Source organism: Psammomys obesus, unplaced genomic scaffold, assembly GCF_907164565.1.
Source record: "Psammomys obesus unplaced genomic scaffold, mPsaObe1.curated_primary_1811, whole genome shotgun sequence".
NCBI classification, from domain to species: Eukaryota; Metazoa; Chordata; class Mammalia; order Rodentia; family Muridae; genus Psammomys; species Psammomys obesus.
In genome coordinates this window covers 25,059-45,103 of record NW_026596234.1, presented here as the reverse complement: position 1 = coordinate 45,103, position 20,045 = coordinate 25,059, and the positions used below count along the sequence as shown (strand labels likewise).

General features: G+C 41.5%; 1 protein-coding gene across 1 annotated transcript in view; it reads left to right on the top strand.

The window, feature by feature from the left end:
* The first annotated feature begins 1,331 nt into the window (after nt 1-1,331).
* Nucleotides 1,332-20,045, top strand: part of LOC129668124 (zinc finger protein 431-like) — a 19,347-nt gene continuing 633 nt past the window's right edge. The window contains exons 1-4 of the mRNA XM_055595912.1: nt 1,332-1,431; nt 16,980-17,106; nt 17,310-17,370; nt 19,406-20,043. Coding sequence (XP_055451887.1) covers nt 1,429-1,431; nt 16,980-17,106; nt 17,310-17,370; nt 19,406-20,043 — 829 coding nt within the window. The 5' untranslated portion in view covers nt 1,332-1,428. The remainder of the gene's footprint in view (nt 1,432-16,979; nt 17,107-17,309; nt 17,371-19,405; nt 20,044-20,045) is intronic.

Sequence of the window (20,045 nt, the reverse complement as noted above, 5' to 3'; positions counted from 1 at the left end):
TATATATGAACATGTCCACACTCCCTAAGTAAAATGTCATTGTTTCCTTTGCTGAATAAAATCATTGCTTTGAAAATGATTCCCATGCTCTGTTTGCCTGACACAGGGAAAAAAATCTTTCTCAGCTCTTCTGTCTTGGCCCTTGGGCTGGCTGTTCTTGGTATGGCTTTTCAAACTGACTACATCTGGAATTAAGTAAAATCCAAAGAGTTGGGTGCTGTGGAGTATTTTAATTATAGCTTTTGAAGTGGAGAAACCCTTCTTTAATCTGGATCTTTTGTGGTGCTAAGATCTACCTTCAATCTAGGCCACAGTTTCTGGTGGCAGCCTACATATATAAAGGACATTGAAAATGATAGCACCTTCTCTTCATCTGCTTGCCCTACCTTTGGCTAATAAGTCTTTTTTTTTTTTAACTGGCCTACTTCTTTGGAATTCAGGTATATACTGAAGACCAGCTAAAACATCCAGCCACATGGACTGGACCACTACTGGATTCTACAATGATCCACTGGTAGTCAGCCATTGTTGGACTATTTGTACCACAGCCTGCGAGACACTGTAATCCACTTTCTATATACAGGAGAGATCCGTTCTTTCAGGTCTGAAACTTTACTAATACAGCTGTAGGATTTTTGGTTTGGGTTTTTGTTTGTTTGTTTTGTTTTGACTTTCCCACTGAGGAAGGTGTGTTGATTCACAGTGTTTGTCACCTGTGTCCTGCTTTTCTCCTAGGGTTGTCTCATCCTACCAGGTGAAAAGTAGCAGCAGTTTACCTGACCCAGCATGAAGCAACGTAACAAAAAAACCCTACTTCCTAAAATGTCCCTTTAATTGTTAATATTCTGGGCACCCTTCCACTTCTGGGACAGATTGATAACTCCATTACAAGTTGAATAATGGGCCATGCAAGCTATTCCACCTTAATTCCCGGAGGAAGAAGGGGAAGTGCCTACTGAGCGCAGGCGAGGGAAGCTCTGGCAAACTCAGAAGTCAGAAGGGTTGAGCGCAGAGTCACTGCCCACAGAGGGGAGGAGCAGGGGGCTGAGTAGCTGGAGCTGGGGTAATGGGTGCTCCCCAGGGCTGGGTGGAAAGACAAACGGGTAGGCTATTGGAGGACAGGCACAATCTCTTGCAGATTTTAAAAAGGTCTGGCCCTGGACTGGAAGCCTGGGACAGGAATCACTATGTTACGCCCACTCAGCACACTCTAACCCTAAGGGAGGTGCTCATGTCACTCAAGACTCACTGGCCAATCAGGGCCTCAAGGTAGACTAGCCGGTCAGACGAGGAGGCGGGTTCTTCCGGGTGTCTTGCTGCGGGTTCCGCTCAGTAGCTGAGCAACTTGGAGTGGTTTTGCCTGTTGCGCTCTGAGCGCTGCGGCTGGATGCTGCGAGGGGGAGCTCAGGCAAGCCCCGAAGTCCCGGCATGGTGAGCCCACCACGGGGAAGAGCAGGCGGCTGAGTGGCGGGAGCTGGTGTGGTGGGTTGTCCCAGGGGCTGGGTGGTAAGCACGGCCAGATGCGGCCACCTGTAAGGTCACTCCCTGGACCAGGCGGTGGCCTCTGAATAACTTCACCATGGGGACTGCATCTGCACAAAGCATTAGAAACGTCCTTGGCAAGATTCTAAACTCGGAGAGCCCTAGTTCCTCTAGTATCTTCTTCAAGTTCTGCTCTTAGCACTTAACGTTTAGGTGTAAGATCTATTTGGAGTTAATTTTGTGGAGGTTGATATGCCCAGGTCTTGAGGACCCCAAAGACCAAGGAGCTGATTCCGATGTGAACGCAGTAGGGTCTTTATTACAAGCTTTGAGCGCAGGCCCACACTGTCACCGACGGAGTTCTCGAGTGTAGAGCCCCGAGCTCAGGGGTTACAGCAAGGTTCGGGGAGTTCCAGCTTGGCAGTTCTCTGATTGATTGACATTTAGCAACTCTAAGGTGTCCGGAGGGCCAAACCGTAATTGTTTACTCAACCTATTGTAAAAAACACCTGGGTGAACTCCAGGTATTCACTGATTAGTTGTTGCTAGGGGTGATGGTTAAATGTTAACCAGGTTATTCTTTAGGTGTATTATCTTGTTTCTGAAACTGGTGACCTATGGCCTAGTTCTTTGGTGGGGGCGGCTCAGGCCTGGTCCTCTCAGTGTCTCAAGCGTTGGGTAGCATTCCAATATTAAGCTGTGATGTACAGAGTAGAATTGTTGATGTAAAGGATTTATGAGTGCTTAGGAAATAGTGACACCAAGTAGAATTTAGCTGAGGGAGTCTGCCCCTAAAACAACCCATGGAGAAGTAGTATGCTAGACAGGCCTGTCAGAGATTAGGATGCTGGGACACAAATACTTGCTCACCAGGTTTGTCCTGGACATTTGGCTCCAAACCATAACAAAGGAGACAGCTCGGATTTACAAGCAGCCTCTAGGCCTATCCTCATATCAAAGAACAGGACTCTGACAACATGCTTAAAGGGGCATTACAGGGTCACAGCCAACATTAAGGCCTGGTGTGCCATGAAGGTCCAGCCTTCTTCCTGAGAAAAGCATAGTTCTGCCACATGGGCAAGACCATACCGGCTTACAGCTCTTTGAAACGGAAAAACTCTGTTGTGTTTAGGGCTGGCGTGATCAAGCAAGGCTTTCCATTAGGTCCTCATATATGGAGAAGAAACATAACTCTTTCTCAAACCTAGGAATATGCTTGGTAGAGCCAGTAACGGCCTGGGAAGCTTTCCTGAGGGCCCCAGTGTGTTGAGACTAAAATAGAGCTCCTTCTCTAAAGCCGGGAATATGCTTGGGAGAGCTGGTAATGGTCTGGGTGCAGGGCCTTTGAGAAGACATTGCTTCAGCTCCTCAGGACTCAACTCTTCCTACTAAATGGGATTGTGGTTATCAGTCCCAAGTCCACTGTAGGCTTGGTTAGTAATGTTCTTGAGATACCCTGTGTTCCTCTTGTGTAGCATTGCTTTATTAGACAACTCTTGAGTTTGACCATAAAGCCTGTTTCAATGTTTTAAAATAACTTTTGAGATTATAATTAAATCATTTCAACCTTATCATTTTTCCCTACTGGTAAGTCTCAAACCCTGCATCAAATGGCTGAGGTGCCAAATTAATAAGTCAAAGCAGACCAGGTTCTCCCAGCATCCCTCAGTCCCTGTCTGTTACAAGGTATGCCTGATAGACCCCACCCTCTAGCCCAGGGTTTGAGCTGCCCTTCCTGATGTAATGCAACCATTTTGGTTACCTGATCTTTTTTCCTATCATTTACCCTCTTGGCCTTTTGGTCTGGCTCTCTCCTCTCCCCTTTCTCCTTTCTTACATGGCTCAGGATCATGTCCACTCTGTAATACACAAGATGTCCCTGTGTCTGGCGGTGCTCTCCTTTTATCTACAATAAACTTTCTACTCCACCATATCTAGGTGTAGCTATGCCCTTTCTTTTTTATTTCTTCTTCTTCTTTTTTTTTCATTTACCTCCCATTTATCACTCTTTGCTTGCAAATTCATGGCCACATTTTGCTTTAATTGTTGTTACTGCATAATTTGACCAAAGTTTGGCCGCAGGACTTCCCAGCTATGAGGTAGAGGATGCTGTCCTGGACATTGGCTATGGAATGGAATGCACACAAAGGACCCTGTGCCTTGGAAGAGGAACAGGAAGTGCTCTTGGAGACTGAAAAATTCTACGAAAATACAAATTTCCTAGACTAGGACTCTGCTGTTCCTAGACTAGGACTCTGCTGTCCCTAGGGTGGAAGAGAAGAGCTGGGAAGGCCTCAACTGTCAGAGTCATTTGATCTCTGATCCCTCAGTAGAGGGGCTGAGACTGTCCCGAGAGGCCCAGCTGGGCTGTCTTAAGTTAATGCAGGACGCTGGGCAGGCCTAGCAATCACAAGCAGCGGAGGGAGGAAGATTGCAGGGTTTTTCCAGGATTCTCCCCTGAAGCAGCTGTAGGGAGTTGTGAGGAAGACCACAAGTGATAATGCTCTGCTCCTCAGACCAGGAGGAGCAGGTCTGCGGAGCTATCAGAGTCTGATCTGCTTGGACTGACAGAGCCTGTGGGTGAGACTGTGGCTCTGTTGGTCCTTGTGGTTGTTATGCCCAAGTCGAGTTCATTGCAAAACACATGAGGATCTTTGGTTGTTGGGACTGTCACAGACACAAAGTCACTGGTGAGAGACCCAGTCCAGCCCCAATCCAGCTGAGAGCCTTGAGCTACGGTTTTGGGTGATTTATAGGTCCCCCAGCGCACCCAAAGCAGGGGGATTCCAGCCTGGCAAACTTCTAGTGGTTAAAACAGAAAAGGGGAGGCTACATTTCAGAAATGATTTGCTGTCGGAAGGTGCCAAAATCATAAACGGTTCTGTTCTTCTTTGTTCTCTCTTGTGTAGGGGCAATGGCCCAGCTTGGGTAGTCTGAACTATTTTCAGGAGCAAAGCTACAAGTTGGAACGAGTTGGGGGCCATCCGGGCTGTTTTCCTGGCAAAGATGTCTGTAATGAGCAGCCAGGTCAGCTCTTCCCTGCAGTTGGCAGGATGTGCCTAGAAGGCCTGATACATTTTGAACTTTTTAGCTCAGTAACCCAAGAAACCTAATTTTTAATTCTCTGGCCCTTAGCCTCTTACCCTAACCTGAGTGTGAATTTCCCTGTGGCAAGGAGGGAACTTTGCAGCCCTAGCAATGGAAAGCTGTGATGTTTATATCATTATCAAGTGTGCACACACAGACATGGCTTTTGGTGGGCAGTAGGAAGACATATTTGAAAACTGAAGGTCTGGTTTCTAGAAATTTTAAACTGTTATGCCCAGATCGCGAGACACCTCTCACCCCAAGAGACCACCAGGAACAGGAGTCTGATGCAAACACACAAGGGTCTTTATTCAAGCTTGAGCTTGGGCTGTCAGTCATCCCTGTCGCAGCCAGTCAGAAAGTGGGGCCCCAAGCCTTAGGAGGGCAGAGTTTTTAAAGGGAAAAACCACAAGTGGGGAATTTCAAGCTTTGGCATTATAGGATTAGGTAAGAGGAGGGTGGGTAGATTGACCTCTAAGATGATTGGTTTGGGCCAGTTGGCCAAACCACATGGGGAAAACAGGCTATTGAAAAGGAACGTCTGGGGGCGGGGGGGGTGTGTGGAGAGATGGCTCAGAGGTTAAGAGCACTGTCTGCTCTTCCAAAGGTTCTGAGTTCAAATCCCATCAACCACATGGTGGCTCACAACCATCTATAATGAGATCTGATGCCCTTTTCTGGTGTGCAGTGACACACACACAGGCAGAATATTTAATTAAAAAGAAAGGAACATCTTGACCTGGGCAAGACCCAGAGCTGTGTGTGTACTTTTTGTTTTATTGGTTGGCTCCAGGTGCAGGGCCTAATTATTCTTGCCAAGTTCCTCCTGTAATTTTTTTGCTTGCCAGTTTCCTCCTGTGGGTATTTTTACTTGCCAGGTTCCTGGTGGGGGAACTTGGGTCACCTAACAGACAGGGCCATTCAAAATGGTGCCTGTAAAACAAGATGGTGTTAGTTCTGCTCTTGCTCTCTCAGAACCTTGCATTCCACTTTCAGTTTTGTGTGACAAATTTATAAATAGTTTTGAAGCTGGTAGAAAGGGGGTGATGGGGATCGTTGATCAGAATCTTTTTACCTTTTCACTACCACCAGTCACAATGGCCTGATTCAGGGAAAGTCAATTCTAGGGTAAAGGAGTTTCTGAGATGCAGAGATTTCCTAGGTGTGCATGGTGTTGGGTAGGTGGATAGGGCAGCTTCCACATCTTGTGCCATAATCTATGTGGCAAGAAGCCAACTTTAAATTAATCTTCAACATTGTTTTGTGTGTATGCTTCAGTGGGGCTGGATTTGCCTGAAACCACAAGGGGGCATGAAGGGCTGCAAAGCCATCGCCCACCTTTTTGATCACCTCTCTTTCAAAGAGAGATCAGTACTAGCTAGTGGGTCATTTTAAGGGTCACTCTGAGCTATTTTTGTAGGAGTTGTGAAATTGGTACTTATTTGATTTCTATATATGTACAATCAAAGGTAATGGTCAAGTTCATATTTTTCCTGGTGGTGTTTCCTTAGGTCTTTTGATGAAAACCTAAATATATACTTTTAGGCTTACGTTTTTGCTTTTTCTATCTCCTCATTCTGTCACCAATATTGTACACATTCTTGATTGTTGTAGTTTTGTAGTAAGTACAGAAGTCACACTGTGCCAACATGTGTGCTATTTCTTCATAATCCTATTGAGAATTCTGGGTTCTTTCACATGGCATATAGTTTTGGAATCAGCTTTCCTGCTATAAATTGTTAGGAATTTCCTTTGTATTGTATTGAATTTATGTTGCAATAACCAACATTCTTTTTTTTTTTTTGAAAATACATCATTTTAACATTTACTATAGTATAAAAGGGTGAAAGATTATTCTGCATAACCACTCATTTAGCAAACTACAGTAAGTGTATGAAATAAAGTACAAAGCCATAGAAAGAGGACTTCAGTATAGAGCTTAGTGACACAGAATACTTATGTTATGGTCACATAAAAGCTCTCTCACTAATTGAGAAGACAAAAAGTGAAAATAAAACATGGTTGAGAATTGATCAATGAATTTGAATGTGACATGGGATTGTGTATTAGCATACAAAATAAACTGATAGCAGTAAATTGGCATTTTCCACAGATATCAAATTAAAACCGTGTTCCCTTGTTATAGTTGATATAAAATTGTACATATTTCCCCCTGGGGGGGGGGGGCAGCCTTACCAGGCCACAGAAGATGACAATGCAGCCACTCCTGATGAGATTTGATAGACTAAGATCAGAAGGAAGGAGAGGGGGACCTTCCCTATCAGTGGACTTGGGGAAGGGCATTCGTGAAGAAGGGGGAGGGAAGGTAGGATTAGGAGGGGAGGAGGGAGAGGTTTATGGGGGGATACAAAGTGAATAAAGTGTAACTAATAAAAGTTAAAAAAATTGTACATATATAGTGTATGTATTCTGATGAACGTGGACATATTACCTATACCCATGCAGCCTCATTACCACAAACAACACACATTGGAGGTTGGTCTGATGCTAATTACTGGCCCTCTGTGTAACGCTGCCTAAGTCATTATACCTGATTGGCTAATTAAACAGCCTATACCTGGACAGGGCAGAATGGGGTAAGTGTGGTTAAGGTTCCTGGGCTTTGGAGAATCCCACGAGGAATAACAGGAATAGTGGAAGGAGAGACGGACAGGAAGAGAGGAAGGAGGAGGACGCCAGGATCAATTAGCCTGGAGAAAACACCACGTGGGCTGAGTAAGGACTCCGATAATGGTGTAAAAAGGCCCAGATGGGGAAATATAAGCAAGTACCATGGGATTATGGGTGAAGGTAGTCCAGCTGAGGATTAAGGTGGATAGCATTGGATGGGGCCTGGGAGATGATGGTGAGGATATTGAGACAATGTAAGTGAAATATCTGCCTGGCACAAGGTAAATAAGAAAGTTATAAACCTAACAGATATCTGTGTCTTATTATTTGTGGTAGCTGGTTAAGTAATACCACCGTGATAATCTTACAGCTAATAATAATAAACATTATATGGCCCAACAGCTTTCTAACTTACTACAGCAAATACAGTAAACCCTGTTCTGTTGGTGTTATTTAAAAAACAAAACAAAACAAAACAAAACAAAAAAACCTATCTACGTTTCTTTTACCTCTTCTCCCTATCTACCCCAATCCTTTCCAACACCCCAACACCAGGAAGGAGAGAGAAAGGGTTAGTGGGAGAGGGCACAGTTCTTTCTTAGCTGCTTCCTGCTGGTCAGGGTCATCCAATTCCTTGGAGCCAGTCCAGTCTCATTTCAGGAGGTATTCAGCTTCTTGTTTTACAGTAGCAGCTAGGAGCAGCAAGGGGGAAGCAGGAGCAGCCTTGTTCTTTTTTTTTTTTTTTTTTTTTTTCCTGCTCTCTGGGCCCTGGCATTTATTTTGTCTCCAGAGTCCTCAAATTCAAACTGTCTGCAGCTGGCAAGGAGCTCCTCTCAGAGCCCGCAGGAGGCGAATAGTCTGCTGCTGTGGGCCATCCGAATCAGTCCCATATCCCACACCTGGGACCAAAACGAAAACATGTTTATATCCACAACACTGTTCTCTACACATTCTTATTCTATCCATGTTTATGTGTTTCTACAGTATACAAGGGTCTCATGAAAATGACAGAATTGCCATGGATCACAGAAATCTCAGTATATTTTCCGTGCACTTGAAATTAGTTTTAAGAAGTATCAGAATTCTCATGCTTGTTGCAGTTATATTCATGGTGTGCTCTAGGTACCAGGGTAACTGTAGCTTCATAAAGTGAATTGGGGTAATGTTCCTTCTGTTTCTATTTTGTAGAATATTTTGAACACTATTGGTGTTAACTCCTTTTTGAAAGTCTAATTGAATTCTGCACTAAAACCATCTAGCCCTGTTTTTTTTTTAATTTTTAAAACAAGATTTATTTATTATTTATACAGTATTCTGCATACATATATATGTACACACCAGAAGAAGGCACCAGATCTCATTATAGATGGTTATGAGCCACCATGTGGTTACTGGGAATTGAACTCAGGACCTTTGGAGGAACAGTCAGTGCTCTTAACCACTGAGCCATCTCTCCAGTCCTTTTTGTTTATTTTTTGCTTGTTTGTTGTTGTTTGTTTGTTTTTTGGAGTCTTTTAATGAATTATTCTATTTCACTAGGGGTCATAGGTCTACTTAAATTGTTTATCTGATCTTTAACTTTGATAAGTGGTACCTATCAAGAAAAATATCCATTTCTTTTAGATTTTCCAATTTGTTGCAGTACAGGTTTTTAAAGTATGTTCTTATTCTCAGGATTTCTTCATTTTCTGTTGTCTCCTTTTCATTTCTGATTTTTAATTTGCATATTCTTTCTTTGTCTTTTAGTTAATTTGGATAGGGTTTGTCTCCTTTAGTTAATCTGGATAAGGGTTTGTCTCTTTTTGCAAAGAATCAACTCTGTGTTTCATTGATTTTTTTTTTTTTAATTGTTCTCTTTGTTTCTGTTTCATTGATTTTGGCCCTCCAGTCAATAATTTCTGCTGTCCACTCCTTTTAGACATGCTTTCTTGTTTTTGTTCTGGAGTTTTCAGGTGTTCTGTTAAGTTGCTAGTAAGAGATTTCTCCGATTTTTTTTCCACGTGTGCACTTAGTGTTATCAACTGTCCTCTTATCACCATTTCCATTCTGTCCCATAAGTTCCAACATGTTCTATGTTCATTTTCATTGAATTCTAGAAAGTCCTTAATTTTTCGTTTATTTCTCTTGACCCAGTTTTCATTCAGTAGAGAGTTGTTCAGTTTCCATGAGTTTTTAGGCTTTCTATTGTTTCTGTTGTTGATGTATAGCTTAAATCCTTGGTGGTCTGATAGAACGCAGGGGTTATTTCAGTTTTCTTTTATCTGTTGAGACTTATGCTGTTGGAGCAGTTTTGGAGAAAGTTCCACGAGTTGCTGGAAAGAGGGTATATTTTGTGTTTGGGTGGAATGTTCTGTAAATATCAGTTGGGTTTATTTGGGTTTTAACATCAGTTAGCTGGGGCATTTCTGTTTATTTTTTGTCTTAAGGGATCCTTTTGTTGGTAAGAGTGAAATAATTGCTGTCTCCTACTATCAGTGCATGAAGGTCAATGTGTTATGCCCAGTTCTCGAACACAGAAAGACCAGGAATAAATAGACTCCGCTGTAAATACATGAGGGTCTTTTTATTATTATTATTATTATTATTACAAATTACAAGCTACAGCTTGGGCTCACACCCCCCACCATGGAAGGGGTGAGAGCCCAGAGCCCCATGCTCAGGTTAGCTGGGTGATGTAAAGATTCTGGTCCCTTCCAGCATGCCCAAAGCAGGGGCGATTCCTGCCTGGCAAGCATCTGTTGGTCAAAACACAAAAGGGATGTTGCGCTTTGAATTAATTGGCTATAAGAAGGTCCCCAAACCATTAATGATCTGGTGTCCCTCCCTAGGGGGATGGGTCAGTTTCCTAGCAGCTTTATCTCTAGTGGTCAGGAAAAGAATGCAGTAAGACTAGTTCTTCCCCACAGGGCATTATGGCTGGGCATATATCTCCACCTAGCTAGCCTTAGTTCAGGCCTTTGCTTTAAACTTTAAAATAATAGCCACTGATTTTTAATCTTTTGGTCTCTCAAATGGTGATTTAAGCTGCAGAAGTGTTTCTTTTACAGTGGTGGCAGCTCTTATGTTTGGGGTAATAGATGTTAAGAATTGAAATGTTATCATGGTAAACATTATTTTTTATTTTTATTTTTTGATGATTATGTAGTGTCCTTCCCTATCTCTTTTGATTATTATTTTTTTGTTTGAAGTCTATTTTGTTCGATATTAAAATGGCTATACCAGCTTGTTTCTTTGGTGCATTTGCTTGGAATATCTTTTTTTAATCCTTTACCTTGATGTAATGTCTATCCTTGGTCTTAAACTCTATTTCTTGCATGCGGTAGAAGGATGTGTATGTGTGTCCCTTCCTTTGGTTGTACTGATAATGTTGGGTTATTTATTTCCTGTGTTTTCATGTGTAGTTAATCTCCTTGGGTTGTATTTTTCCTTCTAGCACCTTGTATAGGGCTGTATTTGTAAACAGATACTGTTTAAATTTGAGATCCATTTTTTTAAATGTATGCACTTAGTACTATCATCTATCTTCTTATCACCACTTTCATTGTGTCTCATAAATTTGGATATGTTGTGTATTCATTTTTTTCATTGAATTCTATTAAGTCTTTGATTTCTTCCTTTGTTTCTATCTTGACCCATTTTTTCAACCAGTAGAGAGCTGTTCCATTTCTATGAGTTTTTAAACTTTCTGTTGTTTCTTTGTTGGACTGCTAGGATTCAGGGGTTATTGCAGTTTTTGAGTGTGTCATCAATTTTGGAGAAAGTACAATGAGGTGCTGAGAAAAGGGTATAATGGAAGTTTTGGTTTCTTTAAAAACTCAGTTATGTTATGAAAATATGTTTTTGTTTTAATCCCAAGTGTGGGATTTTAATTTGGGCTTTAGTTTGTCCACAGCTGATAATTGCCTCCTGTGGTGTGTGGTCTTTGCCAGCTGACAATGGCCTGCCTTGTTCAATGTGGAGATGGGTATGGTCTAGGACTCTGAGGGATATAAATATGAGAGTCCAGAAAGAGAAGATGTGGCAGTTTGGAGAGCCCAGAGATGTATGGTATGGCAACTTGGAGGAGAAAAACAGAAGAGACTGCTTGGTGCTTTTGCTGTTGACGGAGATTGGTATAGCGCTGAAAAGAACCCATCAAGTGAAGTAAAGAGAAGCTGGGAGAAGTAAAGGGGTCTGCGGCCCCTCTCCCCACAAACCTTTCTTTTACCAAGGCTTGAAGTGTGGAAGGGAGGTAGGCATAAATACCCCAAGTAAAATAGAATTTAAATAGGAGTGCAAGAAAAGGGTACATTCTTTTGTGTTTGGGTGGAATGCTCTGTAAATATCAGTTCGGTTCATTTGGTTTTTAATGTCAGTCAGCTGAAATGTTTCTTTGTTTAGTTTTTGTTTGTAGGACCTGTCCATTGGTGAGAGGATTATTGAAGTGTCCCACTATGTGTCAGGGTCAGTGTGTGATTTAAGTGGCAGAAGTGTTTCTTTTACAATGGTGTGTGCTCTTATGTTGAGGAATAGATGTTAAGAATTGAAATGTTATCTTGGTGGACTTTTTTTTGATGAACATGTAGTCTCCTTCTCCATCTCTTTTGATTAATTTTTGTTTGAAGTCCATTTTGTTAGATATTAAAATGGCTACACCAGCTTTATTTTTAGGTCCATTTGCTTGGAATATCTTTTTTCCAGCCCTTTACCATGAAGTAATGTCTATCCTTGGTTGAGCTGTGTTTCTTGTGTTCAGGAGGAGGATGGATTCTGTTTTAGCAGCCATTTTGTTATACTGTGTCATTTTATTGGTGACTTGAGGACACTGATATTGAGAGACACCAATGAGTAGTGATTGATAATTCCTGGTATTTTGTTGTTTTGCTGATGCTGTGAGATTATTCGTTTCCTATGTTTTCATGTGTGTAGTTAAGCTCCTTGGGTCGAATATTTCCTTCTAGCATCTTGTGTAGGGCTGTATTTGTAGATAGATACTGTTTAAATCTGACTTTATCATGGAATATTTTATGTTCTTCATTTATGGTGATTGAAAATTTTCTGGGTATAGTAATCTGAGCTAGCTAGCATCTGTAGTTTCTTAGAGTCTGCAGCATATGTGTCCAAGCCCTTCTGGCTTTTAGCATCTGCATTGAGAGCACAGGTGTAATTCTAATTGGTCTGCCTTTATGCCTTTATATGGTTTTTGTTTTTGTCTTTTTTTTTTTTTTTTCTGTTAAGGCTTTCCATATTCTTTATTTGTTCTGTGTGTTTAGTGTTTTGCTTATTATGTGGCAAGTGAACTTTCTTTTCTGGTTCAGTCTATTTGGTATTTTGTATGCTTGTACGTTGAAGGCATTTTCTTTTTTAGGTTACGAAAATTGTCTTTTATGATTTAGTGAAAATGTTTTCTGGGACTTTGATATGCTATTTTTCTCCTTCCTCTATTCATATTATTCTTAAATTTGGTCTTTTCATAGCACCCAGATTTCCTGGATATTTTGTGTCAGGAATTTTTAGATTTAATATTTTCTTTGTCCTGTGTATCCATTCCTTCCATTCTGTCTTCAATGCCTGAGATTCTCTCTTCCATGGCTATTTTGTGGATGAACCTTCTTTCTATAGATCCTCTTTGCAGTCTTATAATTTTCATTTCCAGGATTCTCTCAGTTCATGCTTACTTTATTGTTTTTATTTCCATGCTTAGGTCATGAACAGTTTTGTGTGTTTTCTTCAACTGTTTGTTTTATTTTTCTTGGCTTTATTTAAGTGATATACTGGTTTCCTCCAGTATTGTTTGATAAGAGATTTATTCATTTACTCTTTCAGGACCTCTCACCTGTGTATAGTTGGTTTTAAGGTGTTTTTCTTGTGTTTTCAGCTATGTTGGAATATTCAGGACCTGCTGTGGTAGGATAGCTTGGCTCTGTTGGTGACATTTTCCTGGCTGTTATCATGTCCCTATGCTGGTGTCTAGGCATCTGGATTTGGGGTAATTATAGGTATAGTTGCTTATTTCTGCGTTTGTCTTCTTTGGGTGAGAGAGTTTTGTTCCTGGGTTTCTGTTTGCTCTCTGGATTTTTGGAGAGTGTGTTGGCTAAGTGTTACCTCTTTTACTGACCTGCTTGGTGGGTGTGTTCAATGTGTATGCTTGCTGATATTGGAGTCCAGGGAAAGGTGATCTTAGCAATCCTCAGGAGGTATAGACAAGGGAGAGATGCTGCTGCCTGGGTGTTCTAGTCTAGTGCTAGGGGCAACCATGAAAATTGGGTCTGGGGGGACAGATAGTATGATAAATCTGTGGCAGCCTTCACCTTCTGGCAGGTGTGGCATGTGGTTGAGCTTGGATGTCTGCCTGAGTTGGGGCTGGGACACAGAGATGAGGCAGAAAAGAAAGGGCAGGTGAGGATGGTTTGTGGTATCTACCGGAGGTGTGGAAAGGGAGAGAGGAAGCTTCCCCTGGTGCCTAGGGCAACTGTGAGAATTGGGCCTGGGGTAACAGGTAGTGGGGTAGGTCTTTGGATAGAATACCTAGTCTTCTGGCAGGAATGGCCTGTGGTTGAGGCAGGTGGTGTCTGCCTATAGTTGGGGGCTCAGACAGAGAGATGAGGTAGGAAGAGAAGGGAAGATAGGGATGGTCTGTGTATCTACAGGAAGTGTGGACACGGGGAGAGGAATATGCAGTATTAGGGGCAACCCTGAGTGTTGATTCGGTCTCAGGTAACAGAGAGCAGGGAAGGTCTGGAGGCATCCCACCTAGTCTCATACCCATTGTCTTAATACTGAAGCTTCAGCTTCCCAGGGATCATTTATTTACTTCTATATTTATTTAGGTTTTTGTTGTTATTATCTATGAAAGACTTTTTGTTTATTGGATTAAAAAAGTACTATGTGGGCTGGACAGGCCAATCAGCAAATATTCTTTTTGGGGTTGACCTGAGTTCAGGTAGCAACATCGAACCCAGGTTGGGAGCCTCATAACCACCTGCTACTCCAGATCCAGAGGATCTAACACCCTCTTTTCTGATCACAAACATACACATAAAAATGGGGTTAGTCTTTTTTTTAAGCGATTATGAATTATAAAGCAATTAGTGCAAAACTAACTGTTTAAGTCTTTAATACAAACCATACATTCTCTCTTTAAAATTCTGCTTTCTTGCATTTAGTTTTGAATAGTGTTGAGAGTAATGCAAGTCACAGGATTTCAATGGAAAATAGACTCCATGAAAAATTTAGCTAGAGATCATTTGTGTGATTTTTGGCCCCAAATCTGTCTTTATTCTATGCCTGAGGAATGAGTAAGGCAGAATTAAAAAATAATGGGCTGATTTCCTAGATGGAATAGTAAATTTGTACTAGTGACTCATTGTGGACTACAGTGAAAAAAAAAAAAAGCAACAAGTGGGGTAAAAATAAATGTAAAGTTCATGATTTGTAAAGAAAAACAATACTAGGTAGTTTCACATGGCCGTCAAGTGAAACCGAGGCAGGAAATTTCGAGGATATATCACCATTAAAGAAAAGACCCTTGCTTTGAATTGGAGGCCTAAGAAGGTGTCTTAAGGGTGACATTTCATCCTCTTAAGCCTTAAATTAATGGAAGGAGTAGGCAAAGTGAACTGCATACAGAACCTGCTGCCGCTATGGTCCAAGCATGGTATGATCCATCCCAATTTAGAAGCCAAACTTGACAGTATCATCCATATTGTGCAGGTTCTGGAAATGAGAAAGATGCAAAATTTAAGGTAATGAATTCTTTCTCTATTGTTTTGTTATGTCCAGATCTTAGGGTTTCTGAACACCACCAGGAGCCAGACCACCTATGCAAGGACAAAGAGCTTTATTCAGGCTTAAGCTTGGTCTCTCCACCATCACCAACACAGTGGATCAGAGAGACACAAGCAGCTGCATGGTAGGGTTTTTGTTGGAGTTTGAGCAAGAAATGGGAATTTCCAGCTTAACAGTTACAGCAGTTACATGATTGGATGACATTCACAAAGGGCAAGCTTATTACAAAGTGATTGGCTAACTAACATAACTAACATGGAGGGAACTATTTATAAGACCTCAAGAATGTTAGGTATTTTTTGTGCCATGAATGTTCTACTACGAGGTCGGTGGGCTGCCCAGCATAAATGCCCCACCCTGAGATAAGATAACTTCCATTCTTGTGGTTACCTCCAGGCTATTCCTTGGGTAGGGAATTTTATGGTCTTGTTCCTGGAATTGGTGACCTATGGCCTAGTTCCTAGGACTGATGACTTTTTTGGGTGGTGGTGGTGGGGGAGAGGTTAGGCAGGCCTGGTCCTTTCGGTTTCAGTTCAGCACTGTTTCAGCCATCTGTGTTTGTCAGGGTCAGAGACCCCGTGAGGAAATTATGAGAGTTCATTGCATGAAGCTGTGAGTATGAAGCCTGAGTTGCATTTTGAGACCACAAGATGTTGAGATATCTAAGCTATGAGAAGTTTGCCATGGAGAGGTGCATATAGGGAGTGGAAGTAACCAAACTGAGAGATGAAGAAGTTGCAGGGACAGGGACTGTTGGGATCTGTAAGCAGGCATCTCTACAACTAGCCCCAAGGACCAAACAAACCAGATATCAGGCATCCGTGAAGCCATCTATGAGCCATCTGAATCCACCTGTGCATACTCTGGATCGCCTTATAAGAGAACTCGTACCACCTCCAGGCTCTCTTTCTCCTTCCCTGTGCAGAGATGGTCTCTGTGACCCCATCCCCTTTCCCTTAATAAACCTCCCACATGGAACCAGTCACGCGGTGTGATTTGTGAACCCGCTGTGTAACTTTGCTGCACAAATCCTAACAGGGATGTTGTAGGTTATTAACATTTAGTATTGATATATCTTTTAGTTAGGCTGCAGTTATTCCTAAACAGCTGTATAACCAAATCACTGCACAGAGACTAGGATTTATTTAATTAACCTAGAGACAATGCTGGGCAATGATTACTCCATCGTAAGCCTCCAAACCTGCATACTTTCTATCATTCAGATTTTACCCATTATACTTGCTTTTAGTCATATTTAAAGTTCAGGCCATCTCTCCACGTGGTTCCAAGATCTCTCCTCTGGATTCTCTCTTCTCCCTTGCTTCCTTCTCCCGCCTCCTTTCTCCCACTCCAGACCAGATGTTCCACCCTATTCTCCCCATTGCTCAGCATTGTGGTTGGTTGTTTTAATTGACAATTTATAGAACAAATGGTGGCATGTTTACCCAAACTTGAGATAGGTGATGTGTAGAATAAGCATCACAATGCAATGTCTGGATTGAAACCAGATAGTGGGAAACAGTGGGCCTTGGGCTTCAGTCCTGTCCTGTGCTGGCCTTGGGTTTTAGTTCTGTCCTGGACTGATAGACTGCTGCTAGGGCCGATTAGCTCAGTCTGTGCTAACTCTAGGAGCAGGCCATCCAGGCCGGTTTCCTGGCAACAGAACCTCTCGTGAGCAGTAAGGTCAGCTCTTCCCTGAAGTTGGTGGGATCTGCCTAGAAGCAACAATGTCAACCTGCCTGATATGTTTTAAACTTTTAAGCTCAATACCTCCAAAACCTAGTTTTTAATTCTTTTGTCTCATACCTATTCAAAGGGCTTAGAAATGATGGTGGTGAACCTCATTATTCAGTTTCCTTCTAAAAATGACATGGTGATTACATTAGAACTTCTGTATCAGGAAATAAGTGGAGGAAGCACCAGAATTATATGAATATGTTGTCAATGAGCTATACATTTACACCATTGTCAGTATCATTCATTCTGTTGTACACATGTATGGTATATTTTAGGATACAGTGACCTATGATGATGTTTATGTGAACTTCACTCGGGAAGAGTGGGCTCTGCTGGATCCTTCCCAGAAGAGTCTCTACAAAGATGTGATGCTGGAAACCTACAGGAATCTCATGGCTATAGGTAAGACTGTGAATTTTCTTTCACACTTTAAAATAAGGGGCAAATGTTTCTTTGTTAGTGATGCTCTTATGTAATTCTAATTGAGAATAAGGAACAGTGAGGTAAATTAATCAGCCATGGTTCTAAGATTCACTGAATCTAGTAACTTAAGATATTCCTAATTTGCAATAATATATCATATATTTTCTGGTACTATATTTTAGGCTATAATTGGGAATGCCACACTATTGAAGAACATTGTCAAAGACCTAGAAGACATATAAGGTAATTTTTGTGTGTAAGCTGATACAGATATGCCTCTAAATACATTTTAATGTTTTCTGGAAGTTTAAAAAAAAAAAAAACAACAGTGTAAAGGAGCTCTGCTTTAAGCTTTATTGATGATTAATAAATTCTCACAAAAATGTATACCTCAATGTCATGTATCTGATTTGTGTTTGGAAGGCATTCCGCTAAGAAAAAAGACAAGGAAACAAAACCTTTCTGTATATCACAAGTTGAGTCATAGCCCCATTAGAGCTATGCTGTGGAACTGCCAATCTGTTTGGTCTCATACCACTTAGATATTGCAAAAGGTATACACATTGAATAGATGATAAGTATATGTCTAAAACCTCTTTTTTTCAGATTTATTTCACTTTATTTTTCTTGTATAAAAACCCTTATGTGGTAGCCACAGCTGGAGCCTGGGTCCTCTGAACAGACTCTGGTGTAGGTTTTCACAAGATGAGATGGCATCAAAGGTGGCCTTGGCAAAGTTGCCCAGGGTGGCAGTGCACCCACTGATGTAGCAGTCATCAGTACCAGCCATCATTAGTATCTTCTTGGGCACAAGAGCAGAGATGATGCCAGTGCCTCTGGGAGCAGGGATGAAATGCACCAAAACATAGCCACAGCAGCCTATCACCTTGCATGGAACAGTGTGGGGCTTGCCAATCTTGTTGCTCCAATAGCCTCTCCACACAGAGACGATGGAAAGCTTGGCCCAGATGATGACTCCTTGAATGGCAGTGGCTACCTCCTTGGAACACTTAACACCAAGACCAATGTGACCATTGCAGTCCCCAGTAGTGACAAAAGCCTTGAACCTGGTCTGCTGGCCAGCCCGTTGTCTGCCTCTGCACTGGCATGAGTTTTAGAACTTCATCCTTTAGGGATGCATCCAGGCAAAAGTCGATAATCTCAGAATCCTTAATGGGCAGGGAGAACAGGTAGATCTCCTCCAAAGACTTTATCTTCATGTCCTTAACCAGGAGGCCCAGCTTGGTGACAGGGATCCAATTCTTGTCTTTGGATTTACCTCCATGAGCCCCATGGCCTCAGCCACGCCCATGGCCTTGGCCACAACGGGGGGTGGGGAGAAAACCTAAGACCATTGCTGAATCTTCTGTGGAAGACTCCTAATCCTGGACCACCGGTTTCTCCAGGCCCTTCCCCTGCACCTGCATCATCCGCCATTTGGTGTTTTCCCAAAAAAGAAGGGTCTAAAACTGTTTAATAAGCAAATCATCCACAGTAAAGCTGGTGATGCATATGTACTTGTAGTAACATTACTAAATTTAGTGTGATGGGCAGTTTATGGGAGTCAAGAATGTTGTTGTGGAGAAACCTTAATCCCGATACCACATGTCTATAAGGAACAAAGTGTCAAAGTGTGTGAATGCAGTGTGGAACCCTTTTATTTGTTGTTATTCTTTTAATAGGTATATCATATGTCACAATGGATACAAACCATGTGAGCATAGGGATATTGAAAGAAGCAATTTCTTTCCCAGAACAATTGAATATATGTAGTAGTCTTTTGAGTACTACCCATTTTGAGTAGATTTTTTGAATGTGATACAAGTTTACAATTAATTGGTTTCCCAACTTCTTTGGGAACATCCACAAACTCACACTTCAGGAAATCCCTACGAGGACTAGGAATGTGGAAATTCTTCTGTTTGACCTGGTTCACTTTGCAAATGTAATATGATTCACACCATAGGGAAATTTATGAATGCAATCAGTACAGTAAGGTTTTCAATTCTTTTCAAATATGTGAAAAACCTTTTATAGAAAAGGGAAGTCATAATTGTGAGCCATGTAATAAATGCTCTTACCATCACAGGTATCTTCAAAGACACAAAAGAACTCATAATGAAGGGGAAAATCATGAATGTAAACAAAGTGATAAAACCTTAAGATCTAACTTTTCTTTACCATTAGACCAAATTGTAAGATTCATTCATACAGATAAAAAGATTCGTCAATGTAATGAATGTGGCAAAACTTTAACATGTGCCAATTATCTTTGCAGACATGAAAGAGCACATACTGGAGAGAAACCTTATGAGTGTAATCAATGTGGTAAAGCCTTTGCACTTCACAGTCATCTTCAAAGGCATGAAATAATTAATACTGGAGAAAAACCTAATAAAGGTATTCAATATGGTAAAGCCTTTGCATATCACAGTAGTCTCCAAACACAAAAAAAGGCACGTACTAGAGAGAAACCCTACAAATGTAATCAATGTGATAAAGCCTTTTCAAAAGACAGTTATCTCACGATACATCAAAGAATACATACTGGAGAGAAACCCTACAAATGTAATCAATGTGGTAAAGCCTTTTTGCTAGACACTTATCTCACAATACATAAAAGAACACATACTGGAGAGAAGCCCTACAAATGTAACCAATGTGGTAAAGCCTTTTCACAAGACAATCATCTCGCAGTACATAAAAGAACACATACTGGAGAAAAACCTTATGAATGTAACCAATGTGGTAAAGCCTTTGCGCGTCACAGTCATCTTCAAAGGCATGAAAGAATTCATACTGGAGAGAAACCTTATGAATGTAATCAATGTGGAAAAGCCTTTGCCCGTCACGGTCATCTTCAAAGGCATGAAAGAACACATACTGGAGAGAAACCCTATGAATGTAACCGATGTGGT